General features: G+C 47.8%; 1 protein-coding gene across 3 annotated transcripts in view; it reads left to right on the top strand.

The window, feature by feature from the left end:
* LOC126531559 (trypsin-1) overlaps positions 1-19,261 on the top strand; it is a 50,845-nt gene that overhangs the window by 26,603 nt on the left and 4,981 nt on the right. Inside the window, exons 1-7 of one of the 3 annotated variants that reach the window (XM_055071245.2) lie at positions 5,080-5,809; positions 10,188-10,459; positions 12,708-12,878; positions 14,159-14,235; positions 15,523-15,623; positions 17,080-17,348; positions 19,055-19,212. In XM_055071245.2, coding sequence (XP_054927220.2) covers positions 10,189-10,459; positions 12,708-12,878; positions 14,159-14,235; positions 15,523-15,623; positions 17,080-17,348; positions 19,055-19,212 — 1,047 coding nt within the window. In that variant the 5' untranslated portion in view covers positions 5,080-5,809; position 10,188. Of the gene's footprint in view, positions 1-5,079; positions 5,810-10,187; positions 10,460-12,707; positions 12,879-14,158; positions 14,236-15,522; positions 15,624-17,079; positions 17,349-19,054; positions 19,213-19,261 lie in introns of those variants that run through there. The other 2 variants (XM_050179122.3, XM_055071246.2) reach the window with 2 other exon arrangements.

The raw sequence follows: 19,261 nt of genomic DNA on the forward strand, positions 1-19,261 counted from the left end.
ATGCCAATCAGTTTCGGAGTGTAGAACTAGGGGCATTTGCTATGGTTGCTGAGCATGTGTTGGTGGGCTAGTTGGTTAAGCATGATTACAAAGACGGCGCCGAATAAAACAACACACGAAGAAGGGGGACCCCTTCTTCCTTCTTCGTGTCCCCCATCTTCGTGTGTTGTTTTATTCGGCGCCATCTTTGTAATCATGCTATGGTTCGCCACGCTTTTCTTAGCTGTCTTCTTCGTACTGGACGCAGCTGCAGTGGCGCCGAGCATTCAGCAATGCGCACGGGGGCCGTCAGGAAAATTATGTTGAAAACCGCGACTGCGTCCCCCGAGTTAGTGCGCAGAGAAATGACAAAGCACGCGCGGGAAGTGTGTTTCGTGGAAGTGAGGCCGTGGAGGCGGCGGGTCCTTAATTTAGTGTGGAATGGAATTCCGCTGGAAGCGGCTTTTTCAACCCACGTAGAGTGCCTCGATGTAGCGCCTTAACCCATGTTGCTACAGAGGGCCACCTACAGGCAACTATTTGCTCAAGTGGGCATGACAGGGGGCAATTAACCAGCAGCGAGTGACCGAAAACGCTCGCGGGGTCTGACGAGATCAGTGTTGCTCCCGTAGAGGCGGGGGAAAGCGGACACATACAAAGAATGTACGCTTTTTTGTTGCGGTTGTTTGACCGAGCCAGACCGAGCCCTCAAAAACGGGCGCCCGGGATGAGAGGGGAGGTTGTGTGGGCGCAGCCCTACCGGGTGCTTTGCTGCGGAAATAAACGCTGTCCTGCACCACGTCCTAGCTCTTCCTTCGCGTTGCCAACGTGCACTCAGGCCATCGAGGGTCGCCATATCGGACCACTGTCACTATGAACAACGAACATTCATTCCTAACGGTCGCACGCCTCGCCAACGATGTTTACTGGCTTCACAATCATACATCGCCCCCATGACAGACTGTAGTGGCACTTTCGCCAGGATCTTGAACGTACGTAACATCTGTTACGTACGTGGATCTTGAACGTACGTAACATCTGGGCACAATTATTTCCGTGCAACTCACCGCTTATCGCTATGCAGCACCTTCCAATGGCAGTGTTATGGAAATCGAAAAAAGGACGAAGAAAGCAGATTTCTCTCTCTGGGTAGCTCAGCACATCCAGCTGTAAGTTTGTCCCGCTGGAACATCTTGATTTACGATATGGCTCCGACCAAGTTAGGCAAAACAAGAAGTATTACTGACCCTGCTATCGTCCAGTTATAGCCCGACAACTTGTGAATCTTGAAAATCACACTGCGAATGAGGCCGAATCCGAAAACGCTCGTGTAGTGCTTAGATTTAAGTGCACGTTAAAGAACTTCGGGGACTCAAAAGGGCTCCGAGGCCGTCCACTACTGCGTCCCTAAATGCTGACCGCGCAAGCGTCTGGACTCAAAACCCCATCAATTCATTCAAGTAATCCGCCGTATCATTACCGGCGGCTGTCCTCTGGCTTCACGCAAGAGCCGGCCTGTGTTTTGTCTCGCACGCTATCGACCTTAAGCACACACGGCTCATCTTACGCTCCCGGGTATTTACGCGTCGCTGCCACGCAGACAACCTTGAACTTGGCATCCCTGCCGAGGCAATTGCCGACAACGCCGCTCAGCTAGCGAGTAGGTGGAGGAGGCCGTCGGCCGTATCTAGAGCGGAGAGGCCGTGCGCTCGTATGGTCGTCCGCCGAGAAGGAAAGTGGTCGCCGCGGCGCTGCCTTCTCCGTGTGTGCCCGTGTCTTAACACACCGGCTGCCAGCGGTTTTCTAGTGCGGAACCGGAACAGTAGCCGCTGCCACTGTTCGCCCGCGCTGCCGGCGCCTTTGTCCACCGCTCGCGCGTCAGTGCACGGGCGGTTCCTGCAGCGTGCGTAGACGATCTCGCGTTTGCATAGACGGACGTGCCAGGAAACGAGGCGGCGCGCGGGCGCGTCCGTTTGGCACGTGCGGCACCGTGAGAAGCGTGGGCACGGAGCGCGGGTCTCCCTGCTGGGACGTGCATGGAGCGCTTCCGGCATGGCGGATGCTCTTAAAGATTCGAACATCTACCAGAGAAGCGGCTGCAGGGGCTCCTGACAGTGAGGCGCATCTACGTGACCGACACATACAAGTCATGATGTGGACGTTACCGATCCGCGAAGCGAAACAAAAAAGTTTTGGCAAATCTGTGGTGCCCCTTCTCGATGACTGATAGCTGCGATGGCAGAAGGCCACTTTGTGTATTAATTTTTGTCTAGATTCGATGGCGTAGGCCATGTCTATAAGTGAAAACAGTGTCAGACATATATGGAATATAAGAAGGAACACGGAGGACAAATTCTAGCTTTTGAGAATGTTCCTGCTTGATGTTCTCCTTGCACTGTAGCTGGCCATTCCGTCCCCATTTGTGCCACGAAGTTATAGGTTTAGGAAGCAGATGTTCGGAGTCTTGTCTGGAACACAAAATCCAATAAACCTCTTCTTATTCTTGTGGTGGCATGCTATCGAACTCAACGTTCAACTTCGATCCGTGAAATTTATTTGCCACCATCCTATATTGTACCGCAGAGTTTGTGCGTTCGCTACCTCTTTCACACGACCTGATTTCTTTGTATAGGCGGAACAAGGCAAATGCAAATGAGAGCACCCATTTGCGTCTGTATACGAAGGCGTATGCGTTGAGCACGCAAGCATTGAACGGCACGGTTCACGGAGTACAGTGGGAAAGTGGAGAACTAGGAGAGGTCTTTGTCCTGCAGCATAGTGAACCTATAGGCTGAAGGCGATGACGTAGAAATAGAAGTTTCCATCGTCCTTTAATATCCGTAGGCTACATTTTTCCTCTTACTTAGTACTTATGGAAACACAAATGAGCATACAATTGCAGTTTTGTTTGGCTCACTCGGAACATTCTGAGCTGGCAGGCGCCGTTACGAGTTCAGGTTTAATTGCTAGAATCGTGACACAGAGACGACCAGCATAGGCTGTTCCTTTTACTCGCGTGCAACGCACTGTATTGAGAGTGAGTGAGAGAGAGAGAGAGAGCAGTTGAGCAGCAGCGCTATTATGCGTGGGAATGGACAAAAGTTCAAAACAAAACTTTCCACAGCAATTCTTGGACCGAAAAGCTTCGCCAGGTGTACCAGCTATTCTATTCCCTCAGGGCACTGCGGCTTACACGAAGCATGCTTTAGCAAATCGATTCAGATAGCTCAGTGGTCGTCCATTATTACTTGGCGCAACACATACAAACCGGCGCCGTTTCAATCCGACGAATATACACGTATGGCAAGCAGAGAAACGTGTGCTTGCCTCCTGACTGCCTCTGTTCCTCCATTGCCCGTTACGTCTCAGCGGCGAGCACTTGACAGCACACAGGAGGCAGCAGAACGCGACGCCATACCATCTCTTGCATCGCAAACGGAGGAGGCGGCAGGAAACCGGTATCCGTTCACGGGCTATACGACCATATTGACCACAAAGTATGGGCGTACTCATCGTTGGCGCACACAGTCCACCGTGCACGCTCGAGCGTGACTCGATCAATTGTGAATCGAGCTAGTCCACTTGCCTGCCTGAACGCCCGTTCTAAGGGGTCAGTGCGTGCGGAACTCCTCAAGAACGAGTGCGCTCGGAAAACGGTAACACGGTAGCTGTCAACGGCACTGCAGAACGCGTATTGGCGCGTCTTTAAGTGAGTATACCTTAAAATGTGAAGAAGTGCCTTGCGCTGCATTTTGTAGCGACCCATTTTCTTTTGCGCTCTTATCAGCCGTCGCACCGAGTTGGCGACTGCGGTGATAACGGCGGAGCAGTGATGCCCTAGACAATGGCGAAAGGTGCTAGAGAATGAAAAATAAGGCGCATCGTTCAAAAATGCAGTCCCTGCTCCTCTTGTAAGAGAGCCCGCATTTTGATGTAATCTTCGTGGCGCACTGTATTTTTAGAGCAATAGCAAACAAGCATTGCTGCACGATTTTTGCTGCAGGTGCGTTTGATTAACCACGCGTGACTATCATTGTTTGCTAAGTTGTCGCATTAGCACGCTCGTCTCGTGAGTATCGAGTGACGTAGGAGCGGACGGAATGCGTAAAATTGCCCAACGTCACGCTTCAGTTACCGGCGACTTTCTATAATTTTCCTGCGGAGATATGCACAAGGATGTATCGTTGAGACTACAAATTTTCGGCGACACTTAAGCGCGTATACCTGATCCGTTACTTCGCAGCAGAAGTCTATAATTATTATTGTTTTCAGTTTGATTTCTTTTTTTCTTTGTTGCCACTGAATGGCACCGAATGGTCAGTTACGCAAGTGGGGCCGGTGCCACTCGAGCAAATAAAGGAGGACGAAACGAATGAGCGAAGAATTTGATGGTGTTATAGGATCTTGGAATGCGTAGACACAGGTACAGCAAGAGTTATATGCCATCATTTGCCGCCAGGCAGCGCTGTTATTGCGAATTTGTTCGCATGTGTGCGTCTGTCGGATCAGCTTCTTTAGGAGGATTTCCTTCTATTGTTTTGGTATTAAGATTGATGCTCTCAGATTCATTCATTAAGATTCATACTCTCTTCCTGAATAAAATTATAACAGAGAGTGCGCTTCTATACTGCGCCATGTAGAGATATGATTATAAAGGTAAAACTTATCGGTACAGTTATATCAACAAATAATGATCTATATACAATAACGGTGCCATCACCTTGTTTTCATAGGTCTAAGCGTGTCGGCTTCTAACTCATCTGACCACCATCGTATTCACTTCATCGCTTTCTTACCACAGCCGAATTTATTGACAGATTCTACGTGGTAGGTACTCTAATATGTATTTAAGTTGCTTCCAAGATGCTTACATTATTTTTCATTTTTAGCGCCATTTAGTTGAGACAGTCGGCATAGGCAGTAGTGTAAGCGTCTGATGAGGAAATATTAAGATATGATAAAGCTAACACATGCAAGCAAATATCCAGAAATTCATCATTATCTTGGAGCCAACCTTACAGATCCGCACAGCGCGCCGTGTCCTCTTTCCGTTAGTCCTGCGTCCGCGTGCGCGACGTGTTTTCCCCGCCGAAGGGTGAACGACACAGCAGGTCGCACTGACCGACTTCCACGCACTCTCCTCCCTCCAAGTTGCGGTTGTAATCCGCGGAGAAAGCCCGCGCAGCTGGGTCACCAAACTCGCCACTGGGGTTTCCCCGCTATATACAGAATGGTACCAACCAGTTCCTTTCCAGACCTCCCCCAAAATCGTCCCCCTTCCTTGTCCGCGTTCTCTGGAATGGATAAAGTGAAAGAATAACGCCGTTAACTTGCCGCTAGTGTGGACAGCAAGTGATTCCATCTGACCAGTACAAGATCAACTGTAACGCTATACTTACCCTCTGTAGAAGGGAAAGGATGTCTGGGGCAAAATAGGCGAGAGAAGAGAAACCGAGAGGGAAATGTAGGACTCTCCGTGCAGCTGCGTTTGCGCACCTTGCTCTATGGGTACGCCTCCTCACCGCAGTTATTTCGCTCCTGCGTACGCCATCGATTCGCCACCGTTCGCTACATATGCGCTTCAGTCGCTAAGACGCTGTGCGCTCAGAGTGGAAGCGTTCAAATAGGGCCTTTAGAAACAGCGCACCGAAGCGTCTTTGCGTACCCGAAACTCCACGTCCTGCTTGCATTCTTTTCTTTTTTTTTGTTGTTACCCCGATTGCGTCCTTTTGTAAGCCAGGCGGTTTGTGTTCCCTAACTCTGGGTGCGCTAAATCTAAAACTCCCTAATGTCCAGGCCCCCCTGCATCGGAAGCTGCGTCCTCAGAAGGGTAAGTCGCCGTTCTTCTTAACGAAAATGGGGGTAGTGCGATCGTGGTTTGTCGACGATTTACGATATGCTCGTGCATTATGCGAATCCAGGCGTACGCTTGTATAATGCAAGGATTCCTTTTGCTCGATTCTGTTCTTTGGTTATCACCCAGCATTCACGACCGGTCTATACGTGTGATGACGTGTGTGTAGCATCGCTCATACCACTGACTACACGCGAAAAGAATTTTCTCTAAAATAGAATCGTTCCATTATCATCTCCTTTGTTCCGCGTCGTGAGTACATAAAGCTCCCGGGACTCGGCTAATTACAATGTTTGCACGAGGATAGAGATGGCCTGCACGTCAATTACCAATACGTGAAACGGAGAGAGAGATTGCAGATATTCTTGCGGTCGCTTCGAAAAGAAACAAACAATTTAGCGTTCTGATATTCATATACCGAAAAGGCACCAGTTGTCGGCCGTAATCGCGCCGTGTACGGCTCTCAGCCAACGCATGTGTATATTATCAGAATCACGAGCAGGCCTCAATTAACAGCGGACGACGTACAATCTGTGAACAGGGTAAAAGCTATGTCCTTGGTAGTGTTTACAAACATTAACCTTTCTTTGATGCAGTTATATGAAGGCACTTGTTTCCTTTTTATTTGTAATGAGAAGTGCCTGGTGCCAATTTAAATATTAACCTCATTTGCGCTGACGCAACCAAAACGGGAAATACTTGTCGACGGAGCAACTTCCCGACATTGCAAACAAACACGAGTTGAGTTACCCATGCCTCTTTTTTTTTTCTATCTCTCTCTCTTTTTCTTTGTTGCGTATTCGGGATGTTTACCTTTGGCTGTGAGAATAGTGCAATATTAGACTACTGGAACAACTGGGCCTTGTGCATACTGTGGCAACAACCGTTAATAGCACACTTATACACGGGGACCACGCCATCAGTTCCGTTTGCTATGCTTCCTGGTGGTGCGCGTGAGTAGATACTGCAACTCGCAGTTGAGCGCAGCGCCAGGCTGTGCTCATCGCTCTGAGACAACGGGAACTCAAGAGCTCAGCGAAGCGCCACCGTTCCGCAATGATGCAGCTGCCACCGCAGTATCAAAGGGTTGCGGACGTTAACTGAAGCGATGCCTCGTTCCGGCGGGAGCGTACAGTGTGTCGTGACGCTGCTCGCACAAACGGAAGTCCTCACAAAAGGGCCGCCGCGGTGCCATGTGGAAATTAAAGGCTTCTGGCCTTGGTGTAAACGTTCAGCAGCAGTTCATCGTTTATTCTTTCTGGTGTGGGCGCTTCTTCTATGGTTTAAAATATAGGTCCCTGTCTGATCTCCCTTCTACGTATACCGCCTTTTCCAGCCGTTTACTCACAGTGACCCCCGAGAATGACGGCCTGGCCTGAGTGCACCCCACGTCTTGCCCGAACGCGCACAGCCTTCGAAGCGTGCCGGATGATTACAGTACATAGTGCCTGAAAAGCGCCCGTCTCGTGGGAAAGAATGGACTAGGCTAACAAAAAAGAAATCAAGCAGCTAGAGTTGCGTTTCGGCTAAATTTTTTTAATCATTTGTAGCGGCTATACTTTCATATAACTGTGATACACACAATACACCTTCGATTGATTTTACGATCAGCGCTGCTCTCGCGCTTGCACTTTATTGCAGGAAATGGGAGTATATAGCCTGACCCTCCCACAAGCACTATGATTATTTCCTCAAACACATACAGCTAAATAAGAAAATTGCGCATGGCACTTCATGCCGGCAGGCTTCATGTTTGAATCGTAGAGTACAATACAGGTAGTGCAGAAATCGCACGTGTCTTTCTAACAGATACACGGGAGCACGGTGCAGGCAGTGAAGCGAGCATAGATTAAACAAGCTATTTATGCGGAAATGAGCGAGACAATAGCTGCAGCAGGGCTGCAATTATTTGCCGCAGCATGGCCTTGATGGCAAGAGTCAGATGAGGGTACGTTGATGCATTGTTGCTGTTCGTTCGGGCATTCGGAGCTGCGCGTACGCAGCGTTGCCATGTATTTCAGTCCGAGCTTGCTCTGTTCACTCGACGAATTGTCTCTGGAGAATCAACCGATGCCGATCTCGCCCGCTCCTGGTGTAGCTGCGCAACTATAGAGCCATGTGGGTGTGTTTTGGATATACGGCTTGTTCGCGTGATGCTGCACCGACACTGCCTCTCTAATTGCATCTCTAATTAACAACCTAAGTTATCCTCATCTGCCGGAGTGGACAACATAACTTCGTAAATTCTTAAAAACACCATTTCAATTTTACAGACAGATTTTGCGTCATATCTTTGAACGATCATTATCACCTGGAGAGCTGCCTACCGATTGGAAAATAGCCAAACTCATTCCTGTCTTCAAAACCGGTAACAAAAACTCACCTGATAACTATCGTCCCACTTCTTTAACATGTATATGCTTTAACTTACTTGAACAAATTACCGCTTATCACCTGTAAAACCATCTGAAAAAAAAATTACTTTTTCTTTACAAATCAGCATGGCTGTACGAAAGGCTACCCGTGTGACGCCCAGTTATTTGAATTAACTACTGACCTGCGTTCTAACATGGATGAAAATCAGCACACAGATTCTATTTTTTTTTATATTTCTTAAAAGCATTTGACAGAGTTGTACGCGGCCGGCTGTTGTAGCGGCTATAGTTTCATATAACAGTGATACACAAATTATCTACCTTTTGTCTTGACTCCCTCACATTATCTTGGCTTCGTAACTTTCTCTCCTTCCGCCAACAATTCACGGTTGTCAACGGCTTTTCCTCATCACTATGTGACGTAACCTCTGGTGCACCACAGGGAAACATGCTTGGTCCCTTACTTTTTCTAATTACATTAACGACCTTCCCAATAACCACCTGACCCTTCAAAATGGTCTTAACGCCATTGTTGATTAGCGTAAAAACTGGCACATGATTCTAAACCCTACTAAATGTAAATATATGACCTTTAGCCGCATGCATGATTTTTCTAATCTCGACTACTCTATTAATAACACCTTCCTGTCCAAAGCTATGTAATGGATATATCTAGGAATTCAGTTTACACCCAAATCTCTCATGATCTTGTCACATTTCAACAACCTGCAACAATCACCTAGCTCCTAAACTAGCATATCTAACATTTATTCGCCCACAGTTAGAATTCTTCTCATCTATTTGGTCTCCCCATCGAAAATACCTCATAGAAACACTTGAGTACATTCAAAACAGAGCTGCCCGGTTAATTTCTAACAATTATAGTCCCCTCCCCCGCGTCTCCCTGCTTATAAATAAGGACCTGAATGATATACAGATACTTGAAAATCGTCGTTCTATTTCACTTTTGTGTTTGTTTAATAAATATGTTTACACCTGCACTTCATTTTTGCCTCTGGAATCGCCTCCTCGATCTTCACGGCACTCACATAATCATCTCTGCTTTAACCACGTATATGGAATAACTCAGTCATTCAATTCATCTCCATTACCTAAAGCAATTAAGCTCTGGAATGATCTTCCTGACAACTTACTGATCTCTTTTTCTTACCCCTCAGAGTACAAAAACCACCTCTGCCTGCATTTATCATATTAGTATTGTTCTAAATGTTGTTTTCTGTTGTACTACCCTTTTAGTGGCTCTAAAGGTTGTTTTATTTTGTACTAATGTTTCACTTGTACTTGGTTATCAATGTTTTCCATTTTCGCACTTGTTTTATTTTTTAATCTTCGTGTTAATATGTTATTCTTACCCCCTTTTTTTGTGCCTTGTACCGTGTCTGTCGTACCGTTACTCCAGTTTATTATATCTGTACTAATATGCCCGCCACACTTAATGCAGTTCAAGGCCTGTGACGTATAAATAAATAAATTAAAATAAGTTAAAATAAGTTAAATATCATCATCTTATTCCGCACCGTATCGTCAACCTTTACCTCCCTGCCCTGTCACTGTCGTTTTCTCAAGCCCCTTCGACAGCATGGAGTACAAGGCTGTAGAATCACATGGCTGAGGCCGTCGTCTCCACCTTTCTCTCACTAATGCTTCTCATTTTGTATAACACAAGGAAAAGTTCATTCAATGCGATCTTTAATATTCCCCGACCGAGTAAACAATACATTAACGACAGCGGCGGAAAGACCGTGCCACCGGCGAAAATTAGACCGACAACCGTGTGTGAATTGAGCTACCCAGACGCTATCGTATAGCGCTTCTCTTTAGCGTGTCTTCGCAAGTGTTCGCGCAACTGTTGCCTTTAGCCTGCCTTAGAAGTCCCCGCGCGCAACTATTGTCATTTGGCGCGACTCCGCCTTCTAATAGCCCTACGTTGTCGTCACCCTGTCTTCTCTCTCCCGCAGTATGTGCCCGGGGCGCCGGACGGCCGCGACGTCATCGTTGACGGCGGCTGTGGCAGCGGCGGCGGCGTTGGCGGCGCTGTTACTGGGCGCCGTGCAAGCGGGCGGCCACGAAGGCTTCTTGCGCCAAGGTAACAGCGCCTGGCACACGACCGGTGGTCCGTTCGACAATCCCTGGACCTCCCCCCACCCCGTGACGGCGGCAGAGACCCGCGCCAAGGCGCTCGATGTCCAAACGCTTACCAATATCATCAACGTGGCGCGATATATTTTGTGTGAGTTTCGCTCCTGCAGAAGGATGCCTGCATGCGCCTGCGTAGCAGCTCAACCCCCTATACTGCTGCTGCCCCTTAAATACTTATACCAGCTGCCTGCCCTGTCGTGTAAGCCCCACGGAGTCCCCGACACATAGCGTGTACAATTGACTTTTTGCCATGTTCGAAGTCCTCGAGTGTCTCGGAGGGCGCGCAGCTTGCTCCATATACGCATAGAGTAGTCACGCTTTGTCGTCGTCCCAACTTCGTGCTGAATGCTCGTTAGTTGCGACGCATCGGCCCTCTTCACACAATCTTGACCGAAGTTCCCTGCCCGTTTTCGGTCAAAGACATCTAGGCTTAGATCTGCAGGTCTGCGATTGAGCCCCAATCGAGAGAACGCTTCAAGAATAACAAGTCGCCACGATGACAAGTTGCAGAGGTCTTCAAGCTCTTAAACATTTAGAAGGTCTGACAAGCAGAACAGCGATATAATTTACTTGCGTCGTTTACTCAATTGTAAACGCCTAGGAACGACGCCATGCGTTTTTTCCCTGTCTCGTCACCGCTGTGACTGCGTATACATTTTATATATATATATATATATTTATATATATATATATATATATATATATATATATATATATATATATATATATATATATATATATATATATATAATCGCTGGATTTCCTTCCCTAATTTTTCTTGAACTCGACCACCTGTATATATCGGACACTGAAAAATTTACTTAGCCGTTGTTTCCCGTGCGACGTCGGCAGCCTCGGCAATACTGTATGCATTTATGCGGTGAATGTCGGGAAAAGCGATGTGAATTGCGAAAGAGGCTCGCGTAGATACACTTGCATTTATCCCATTCACCTTGTGGTGCGTCAAATGGAATCCAAATTGTCAGTTGTTATTTGCTCTTCAATAACTGCTTATAATATCGTCCTTGAATAGTATTCTTGTTGTTTCTGCTTGAATGTGTGAAGAAGACAGCGACAGCTAGAACTTAGATGACAGAACATTTAATTACCGTGATGAAATGAGCTTACTACTGAGTGCAGGTGTGAACAATAAAGTAAAGATGTAGACGAAACGGCAACATGTCGAGGGTTCAAATTTGCTGACTTCTTATATATATATATATATATATTTGGGGGGCGTTCGGATCCTGACAGATGGTTTATTCATTGTCCTTTATTACCTTCAATGTATTCGATCACCAAACAAACCACATCAACTCATGATGACAACTGCGCCATGTTGTGTGAAATTACACTAGATTCAGAAAATATAATTTTTTTCCTTTTTACGCTGTAGGCGCTGTGTAACAACCAGTGTCTGTATTCACAACACACACACACACACACACACACACACACACACACACACACACACACACACACACACACACACACACACACACACACACACACACACACACACACACGCACACACACACACGCACACACCTATGCTGGGCATATTATTGGCTAATGCGGCCAGCCAGTAGCAAATATCACATACGAACTTAACGCTTTCTAAATTCGGCACCAGATTGTTGTACAAAAATACAATAAAGCGCTGCATAACAGCTATATATTATATACGGCTATCAGACGGCACTCTTTCGATCGCGATCGAGCCCGACTGGGATCGAGTTTCTCGGTCGCGATTGGCCGCTTTGAACAATCAGCGGGAAGGAGCCAATCGTGGTCGAGAACTTCGATCCGGATCGGCCTTGATCACGATCGAAGGTGATCGTGTGACACTGGCATTACAAAACTAGAGGGATACAATGTAAGCACGGCTGCAGACGAGGTGATCAGAGGCCGGTTAGTGGACGTCCTAAAATTTCCTTAAAGTATTACTCATAGATGATGAGTTCAAAAGGACGGTTGAAGGATGAGTTCATAGGCGAAGCAAGGATATTTAGTTGCTCCTTCTTGCCAATTTAATTTCCTAAATTGTATCCTTGTGGTGACCTTCACATTTCATGCTTGATACTTGAAATTGTATCTCTTGCATGCCTTTCACAAAGCAATGCATGCTAAAGAGCTAACTGAATTAAACATGCGACGTGAAGGCTGCACGACAAATCATCTGAATGGCGTGCCTGTTTGCAGTGTGCCGTCGACGATTAACGGAGCGAGAATGTGGTTTTGACTGTCCGTGTATGCGTCTCCTCTGCCTCCCCCCCCCCCCCCCCCCCCCACTCCGCCTTCCTCCCCGTATTCCTCACTTGTTCCTCTACCCTGAGCAGCGTTCCCGCAGAAGTGCTTCTACCGCGGCAACGCCTACTCGTGCGGCCTAGGCATCAGCTGCTGGATCCAGGGCAAAAGGCCCGTCGACTTGTGCAACGGAGGCGTCATCTGGAGTTGCTGCATCCCAAGGAACGCCGAGCCGTCCAAGGCCGGCATGGTCAAGGACGCTCGTAAGCTCCACCGAAACACCTCAAAAGCATACACATGCTGTTGATAATGTTCTCTATCCTCGCGTTTTTCACTGCACTCAAGTCGCATTAACTCCGCGCAATGCAGCGTAAGCTTGGGCTCGTGTCGTGCAATAGGTAGCTGCGCACGAATGAACTGATGGGACCGAGCGAGCGTCTAGGCGAGTTGGGTCAACACGCTTGGCAAGAAACATGTAAACGCGGTCGGGTCGTGTTACGTCAGCTCGACTTTTGGCTCGACCCGCCGGCGTCGTGTTCATGTAGTCGAAGCTAATAATGACAGCCGGCTGCATGCATGTGGCAAGGAAGCGATGAGAGCTTACGCATTGTGCACCACTAATCGTTCTGTGACGCCTCTTTTCATTCGGCGTCGCGCCATAGGGTGATCAACAGCGGACAGTGCATGCGTCCTTTTCATTTACGGTGGGTCGACGCGACCCGTAGCTTTCGCTGCACTCCACGGACACGGTGAAAATGAGTATAAATTGGAAACGGGCCCGGTAAGAGCGCGCGCTGCAGGAAAGCTTACTGCGCTTCGTTGACGTAGTGCCCCGTTTAAGAGGCACAATGCTCAGGAAACACAACTCGCATTTCTCGTAGCTACAACATTAAAAAAGATAGTGATGTATATAGTAGACAAATGTGAATACCGACGTGTTGTTCACAGCCGTATTGAGGCACTGCAAGCAGTTCATGTAGTGCGCTTATAAAGTTAGTCAAGGTTAATGCAATTTAGAAGCATTCGCAGTCCTTTAATAATCTGTACTTTATATAAGTTGTAAAGCGTCTTCGAAACGCACAATGCCCAGTTTATTACATGAAGTCATTATCTACATGTTTCTTCTGTTTTTCCATGATCTGAAAAAATCCCGAGAAATGTTTATTGAAAAATGACGTCAGTGCACGTGTCCGCGCCTGCATGAAGTGCGGTAATGTTTCCAACGTCATTCACAAACTAGGCTGCCAAAGTAAACAACAGGGTTTCAATGGGCTTTCGGGGCCGGTGTGTCACTTATCATTTGCTGATCATTACAGCTTATCATTACTGACTTTCCATCCTCACTCAGAAGCTGCTGACACGGCTGCTTGGCCTGTTTAGATGCGCAAACACGCAGTGACGTCACTTTTCCACATCTTGATTTCAAACAGAGTTCGTGCAGCAATGGCACTCTGCGAACCTAACGTGGTGTTAAGCGCCTGTTTTAACGAGGCTCTGCCCATTTGCTTTTTTGTGCCTTTACCACATTCCAACTTCGTTGCAGTGTGCGGCAAAACCTATCTGCGCAATTCCAAAGTGGTGGGTGGCGAAAACGCTAAGTTTGGTCAGCAGCCATGGCAGGTGAGAGATGATTTAATTCATTGTGCTGATAAAGAAGTAACAAATGATTCAGACCACTAACAGATTACTTTCTTTTCATCCTGAATTTGCCCACTGTCACTGATGCAGCGACGCCTCACTTGCAAGCAGGATTTTGGAAAGCGCCCGGATATATATATCATCACATCACCATCCCCCCCCCCCCCCCCTATCAAGACATTGTCCATTTGCACGCGTTCCATTCAATAACATCGGCATGCTCTCGCGCAAATGTGCCAGTGTCCATGATATAATAAACGGCATTAATGCTATACGAGTTCACGTACGAGTACTTACCGGTTTCTCGGAAATGTGTGAAACAGGCGTCCGCTTGCAAGTCTCGGGACCTCTATTCGTTTGACGGCGGAAACAGCGCACAGAACTTCAATCATACGACACGACACGCGTATACCGTCACGTGGTGCTCCTTACGCGTTGTACCTTGGCTGTACCGCGGACGGGCAAGCACGCGCAGTACAGTCTGGCTAGAGTGTAGCATAGTCTGAACAAAGAGCGCGTAAGCCTTTGCATTTCTGTCTAGAGGGCTGAGTTGTTGCTTTGCAATAAAAAAGAAATCGAGATATGTGTGTTGCTGGCCAGTTTGGGAGAGAATGCTTATGAACAGTACAAGCCACATGAACGCGCAGGCCATACATTATTCAGCCCGGTATCGTGTATCTAACTGCTCCTGTGCTATTGTACTGTTCCTTCGCTTTCCAACGCAGAGCTCGAGCACTCTAGACAGATCTGTGAACGTCTGTACCCGATCCCGACTAAAGTTCCTCGACGACGCTGCTTCGGTCGGTTTACTTGATTGGCAGATGATGCTGTGGAAGAGATAAAAACCAACTGAAGCGAAATTTTGGACCGTGTAAAAAGCCTAGTTTTAGACAGACATAGAGAAACATCAGCAAAAGAAAATGTTACGTTAAAAATACGAGTAGAAGCGTCAAAAGAACACTCGCTAAAATAGACGTTTTCGATATCGAAACTGGAAGAAACGCCGCCATTACTGCTCGCCGGAAATGACGCATACCCAAAACGTTGAGAAGTTGAGAACCAGCGCAGATCTTGGGCATGGCACCCGAGATCAGACGCAATGGCACGCGATGTTCGGGCTTTCGTTAACGTCTCCGATACGGTGGCGTACACTACCGCTAAAGAAATTCTCTCGTGCGAATCCTATTGTCCTTTTCGCTTCACTGGTATTTTCCCTGTTTCTCAACGACAACCATAGCCTGGAGCGACGCAATCACGATTTCTCTACAGGCGGCCGTCGTGAAGAGGAGCTTCCTGTCACAAAAGATCTCCTGTGGAGGGGCTTTGGTGCACGAGCGTTGGGTGCTCACAGCAGCTCACTGCGTCGACAGGTAAGCGCGGAGGGCGGAATCACCATATATGTGCTGTGCTTACAACGTGGTGAAGCATACGAGCCCTTTGGAAACGATACGTTTTTGGCTATGGCCTGCTTCAGGCACCAAAAGTAAAAGAAAGAAAGAAGCAAACGCAGCTTGCATATTTTTTGTCGATGAACTAATTAAATCTACTACTTTCTAAATTACTACTATCTCATAACATTGCAATGACAAATGCACCGCGAACTCAGGGAATCGAAATCGACGCGCTACCAATTACGTTCGGCCAATCCCGTGATGTCCCGGCGGAAGCGAACCTATTTTAATATCGGTCTCTCTCGAGAACGATGTTTTTGTGCACGGAGGCAGAGGGCAGGTTTCGTGCAGTTTTGTGGGCAGATCTTGTACCGAATTACTGGGTTCTCATCCTTGATACTGCAAGTGCATTGAACCTAGATACGTTTACAAATTATAGTCCTACAAGATCACAAAGAGGACAGAGGCTCCTTCCACGCGCAGAGTTCCCGCCCTGTTCACTAATTGGTTGCGTTGCGTGAACATTTCTTGTTTGATAACTAAATCGACGAATATTTAAACGAGTTGCTATTATGACAATGCTGACTTCTTTTCATTCGCTGCTAGAGATAAGGCTATACTCAACGTAACAACGCACTTAGACATCTATCTTTTCTATTGCAGAAATGCGTAACTGCATTGAAAGTAACGGCTGGCATTAGTTATTCAGGGCCCGAATGAAGTATGCTGTTCCAAGTTCAAGTTCTGTTTCTCTTCATGCTTTGTAATTGCCTCGAGCACGTTATCTCTGTATACAGCCGATTAGGAGCGGTGGATGGTAAAAATGCATCGGAATCACGCGAAGAGAACAGCCGCATTATAAATAATGTTCCTGGTGCTCGATGATGCAAGTGCGCGTGACCTGTACATGGCGTGTCCTCCCGCGCCGCAGCGCCGTCTTCTTAGTCTCTAGCTCCAAAGCACGCCATCTAGTTTCCACTCAACTGCCATAAGCTTCGTTTGCGTGAACTCGACGGGGGCGGGTCGAGTCAGAAGCCGGACTGACCCAGACCGACCTGACCGCGTTTTCATGCATTTTGTCAAACAAGTACAGAGCTAGTCAACCAGCTCATCGCATGTCGGGATGAGCCTAACCTGCCCCGGCGCTTCCTCGGCCCGATCTCCACACGGCTTGTCGGACCGACCAGCTGACTCGCCCGGACTTAGTCGTCATCGTGTACACGTGGTTATATAGCTGTAATATCGGGCATTGGTCGCCCATTATACAAATCCCAACGTAGAAACTTTCAGGAATCTTCCTGTATACGACATATATCTTATAACCAATGTTTTGCTTTGAGGTGTTAGAGGCACTCGGACAATGAATCAATTAGCTACGAAGTTATTACAATCAGTACGCAAAGTGTCGCAGCAGTCCATATGTTTGCTTCCCTAGAACGCCTGCGTCGAACCTGCGCGTCCGGCTGGGCGAGCACAGCATCCGGGACACGGCGGAGCGCTTCCCGCACGAGGAGTACACGGTTCGGCGAAAGGTCGTCAACGAGGCCTTCGACCGGCGCAACTTCAAGAATGACATAGCGCTGCTCGAGCTGTCGCACCCCGTGGTCTTCCGCGAGCACATCATCCCCATCTGCCTTCCCGCGAAGGGCGAAAACTTCACGGGCGGATTCGCCACCGTCTCCGGTTGGGGAAGGCTCAAGTACGGTACGTGTCTATACCGTGCTCTACAGGAATACGAAGCTCGTGTATGCGCAGCTTGTTCGTGTCGATAGCTGATGCACAACGTCACGTGGTGCGGCGATGTGTTGGCAGGTCGGCTCAATAACACGTATCATGAAACAAAGCGTTGACGCGGTCTAGCAGGTACAGCGCGAAAGAACGATGGAAGAAAGAAAACAAATGACAAAGCGCTGACCGGCAACTAACGTTTAGTGCGTGCTGCGCACGGAACATAGGTATCAAATCAAACCAAAATTTATATCTTCCACAAAACATTGAGGAAGAAAACAGACAGGAAAGAGACGACACAAGGGAAGATAATCTCGATTTCATTGTGTGCGATTTCATATCGAGCGCCACAGCCCAGCCATGCACAACAACCTAAAAATTCTACCAATTGAATAAAAAGAGTGATTGAAGGGTGCCTTGAAATGATTTTTTATCAAAAAAGAAGCACAATTTCTATATGGTTGTCCGCATGCGCGGTTGGGCTGTGGTAATTGCATGAAACGTTAGTTGCAAGTCGGAACTTTGTCATTTGTGTTCGTACTTGTCCCGTCCTTTGGCGCAGTATAGATTCAAGCATGTGTCATTATTGCTGCCAAACGATCACATGCAAACTCGTGAATTCCTAGAACTGGTCAGTGCCAACTACGGACAATCGGATTTTATTTACAACTGTGGGTTGCGTTACTTTCACTTTTATTGAACAGTCGCAGGCCCACCAGGAGCACGGCGATTTCTTATGAGCCGATTTGAATTACCTAACTTCGAGGCCTAATATGAGTGCCGTCATCTTGACGTCTCCGTACATATATGCTTCCAACTATGCTTGGTAGAACGCCACTCTGCTGCCTATACCTGAGAACAGTGAAATTAGGCATAGGCAGCCCAGACATTGCAAAAGCGCGTTCGCTTTTAGTGAACACGCGCAACGATATTACTGATATCACACGACCAGCGTTTGAAAGATGACGGTGCCCATAATACGAGACCAAAATGGTCAGCATCAGCGCCGTCGGCAAGCACACGAGTGAGACCCTATATACTGGAACCAGTAGCGTGACCACGTCACGTGGTGGATTGAGAACACGTCTTAGTTTTTCAGGCATAACGCTGGGTGGAGGCCAATGTGATACAGCAGAGACTATTGCAACAGTGCACGGCAAGAAACGCCACGCCCGGCACGTCTTTTTATCCGCTCCTATTATTATGTATTGGGTCATTTTCGTTCCTCTAGTAATCGAAAGTTAACAATAAGAGCACGCACTGTGCACGCGACTGTGTTGCTGGCATTTTAGCAGTTTGCGGCACAGCACAGCGCAGTCCCCCAGCACCTGGCGGTGTGGCTCGATGCCTATGGGGTTCTGCAGCTGAGAACGAAGTCGCGGGTTCGATTCCCGACAGCGGCGGCCGCAATTCGACGGGGGAGAAATCATGCGCAAAAACTCTCGAGTACACATATTTACATGCATGTTGAAGAATATGAGAATAATCCACAGTCCACCGCTACGTCGTCTCTCAGCCCCACTGTAGCTTTGGGGCGTTAAACCAATGAATGAATGAATGAATGAATGAATGAATGAATGAATGAATGAATGAATGAATCTTCAAGCAGAACGTGTCTCACTCAGAAGCTGCGGTGACAGGAACCGATAAAGGAGCTCGCGTTTCTCCTACGCCGCTCGCAGGGCAATCCTACATACCGAACGTCCTGCAAAAAGTGAGCGTGGAGGTGCTAGAGAACGAAAAATGCCGGACGTGGTTCAAGGACAAGGGACGCAAGGAGCAGATCTACGACACCATGCTGTGCGCCGGCTACAAGGATGGCGGCCGAGATTCGTGTCAGGTGAGAATGGATAGGTCGATGGATTGGATGATACGGCACTTCCGTGTGT

The sequence above is a fragment of the Dermacentor andersoni genome, chromosome 5, assembly GCF_023375885.2.
Source record: "Dermacentor andersoni chromosome 5, qqDerAnde1_hic_scaffold, whole genome shotgun sequence".
Classification (NCBI taxonomy): Eukaryota; Metazoa; Arthropoda; class Arachnida; order Ixodida; family Ixodidae; genus Dermacentor; species Dermacentor andersoni.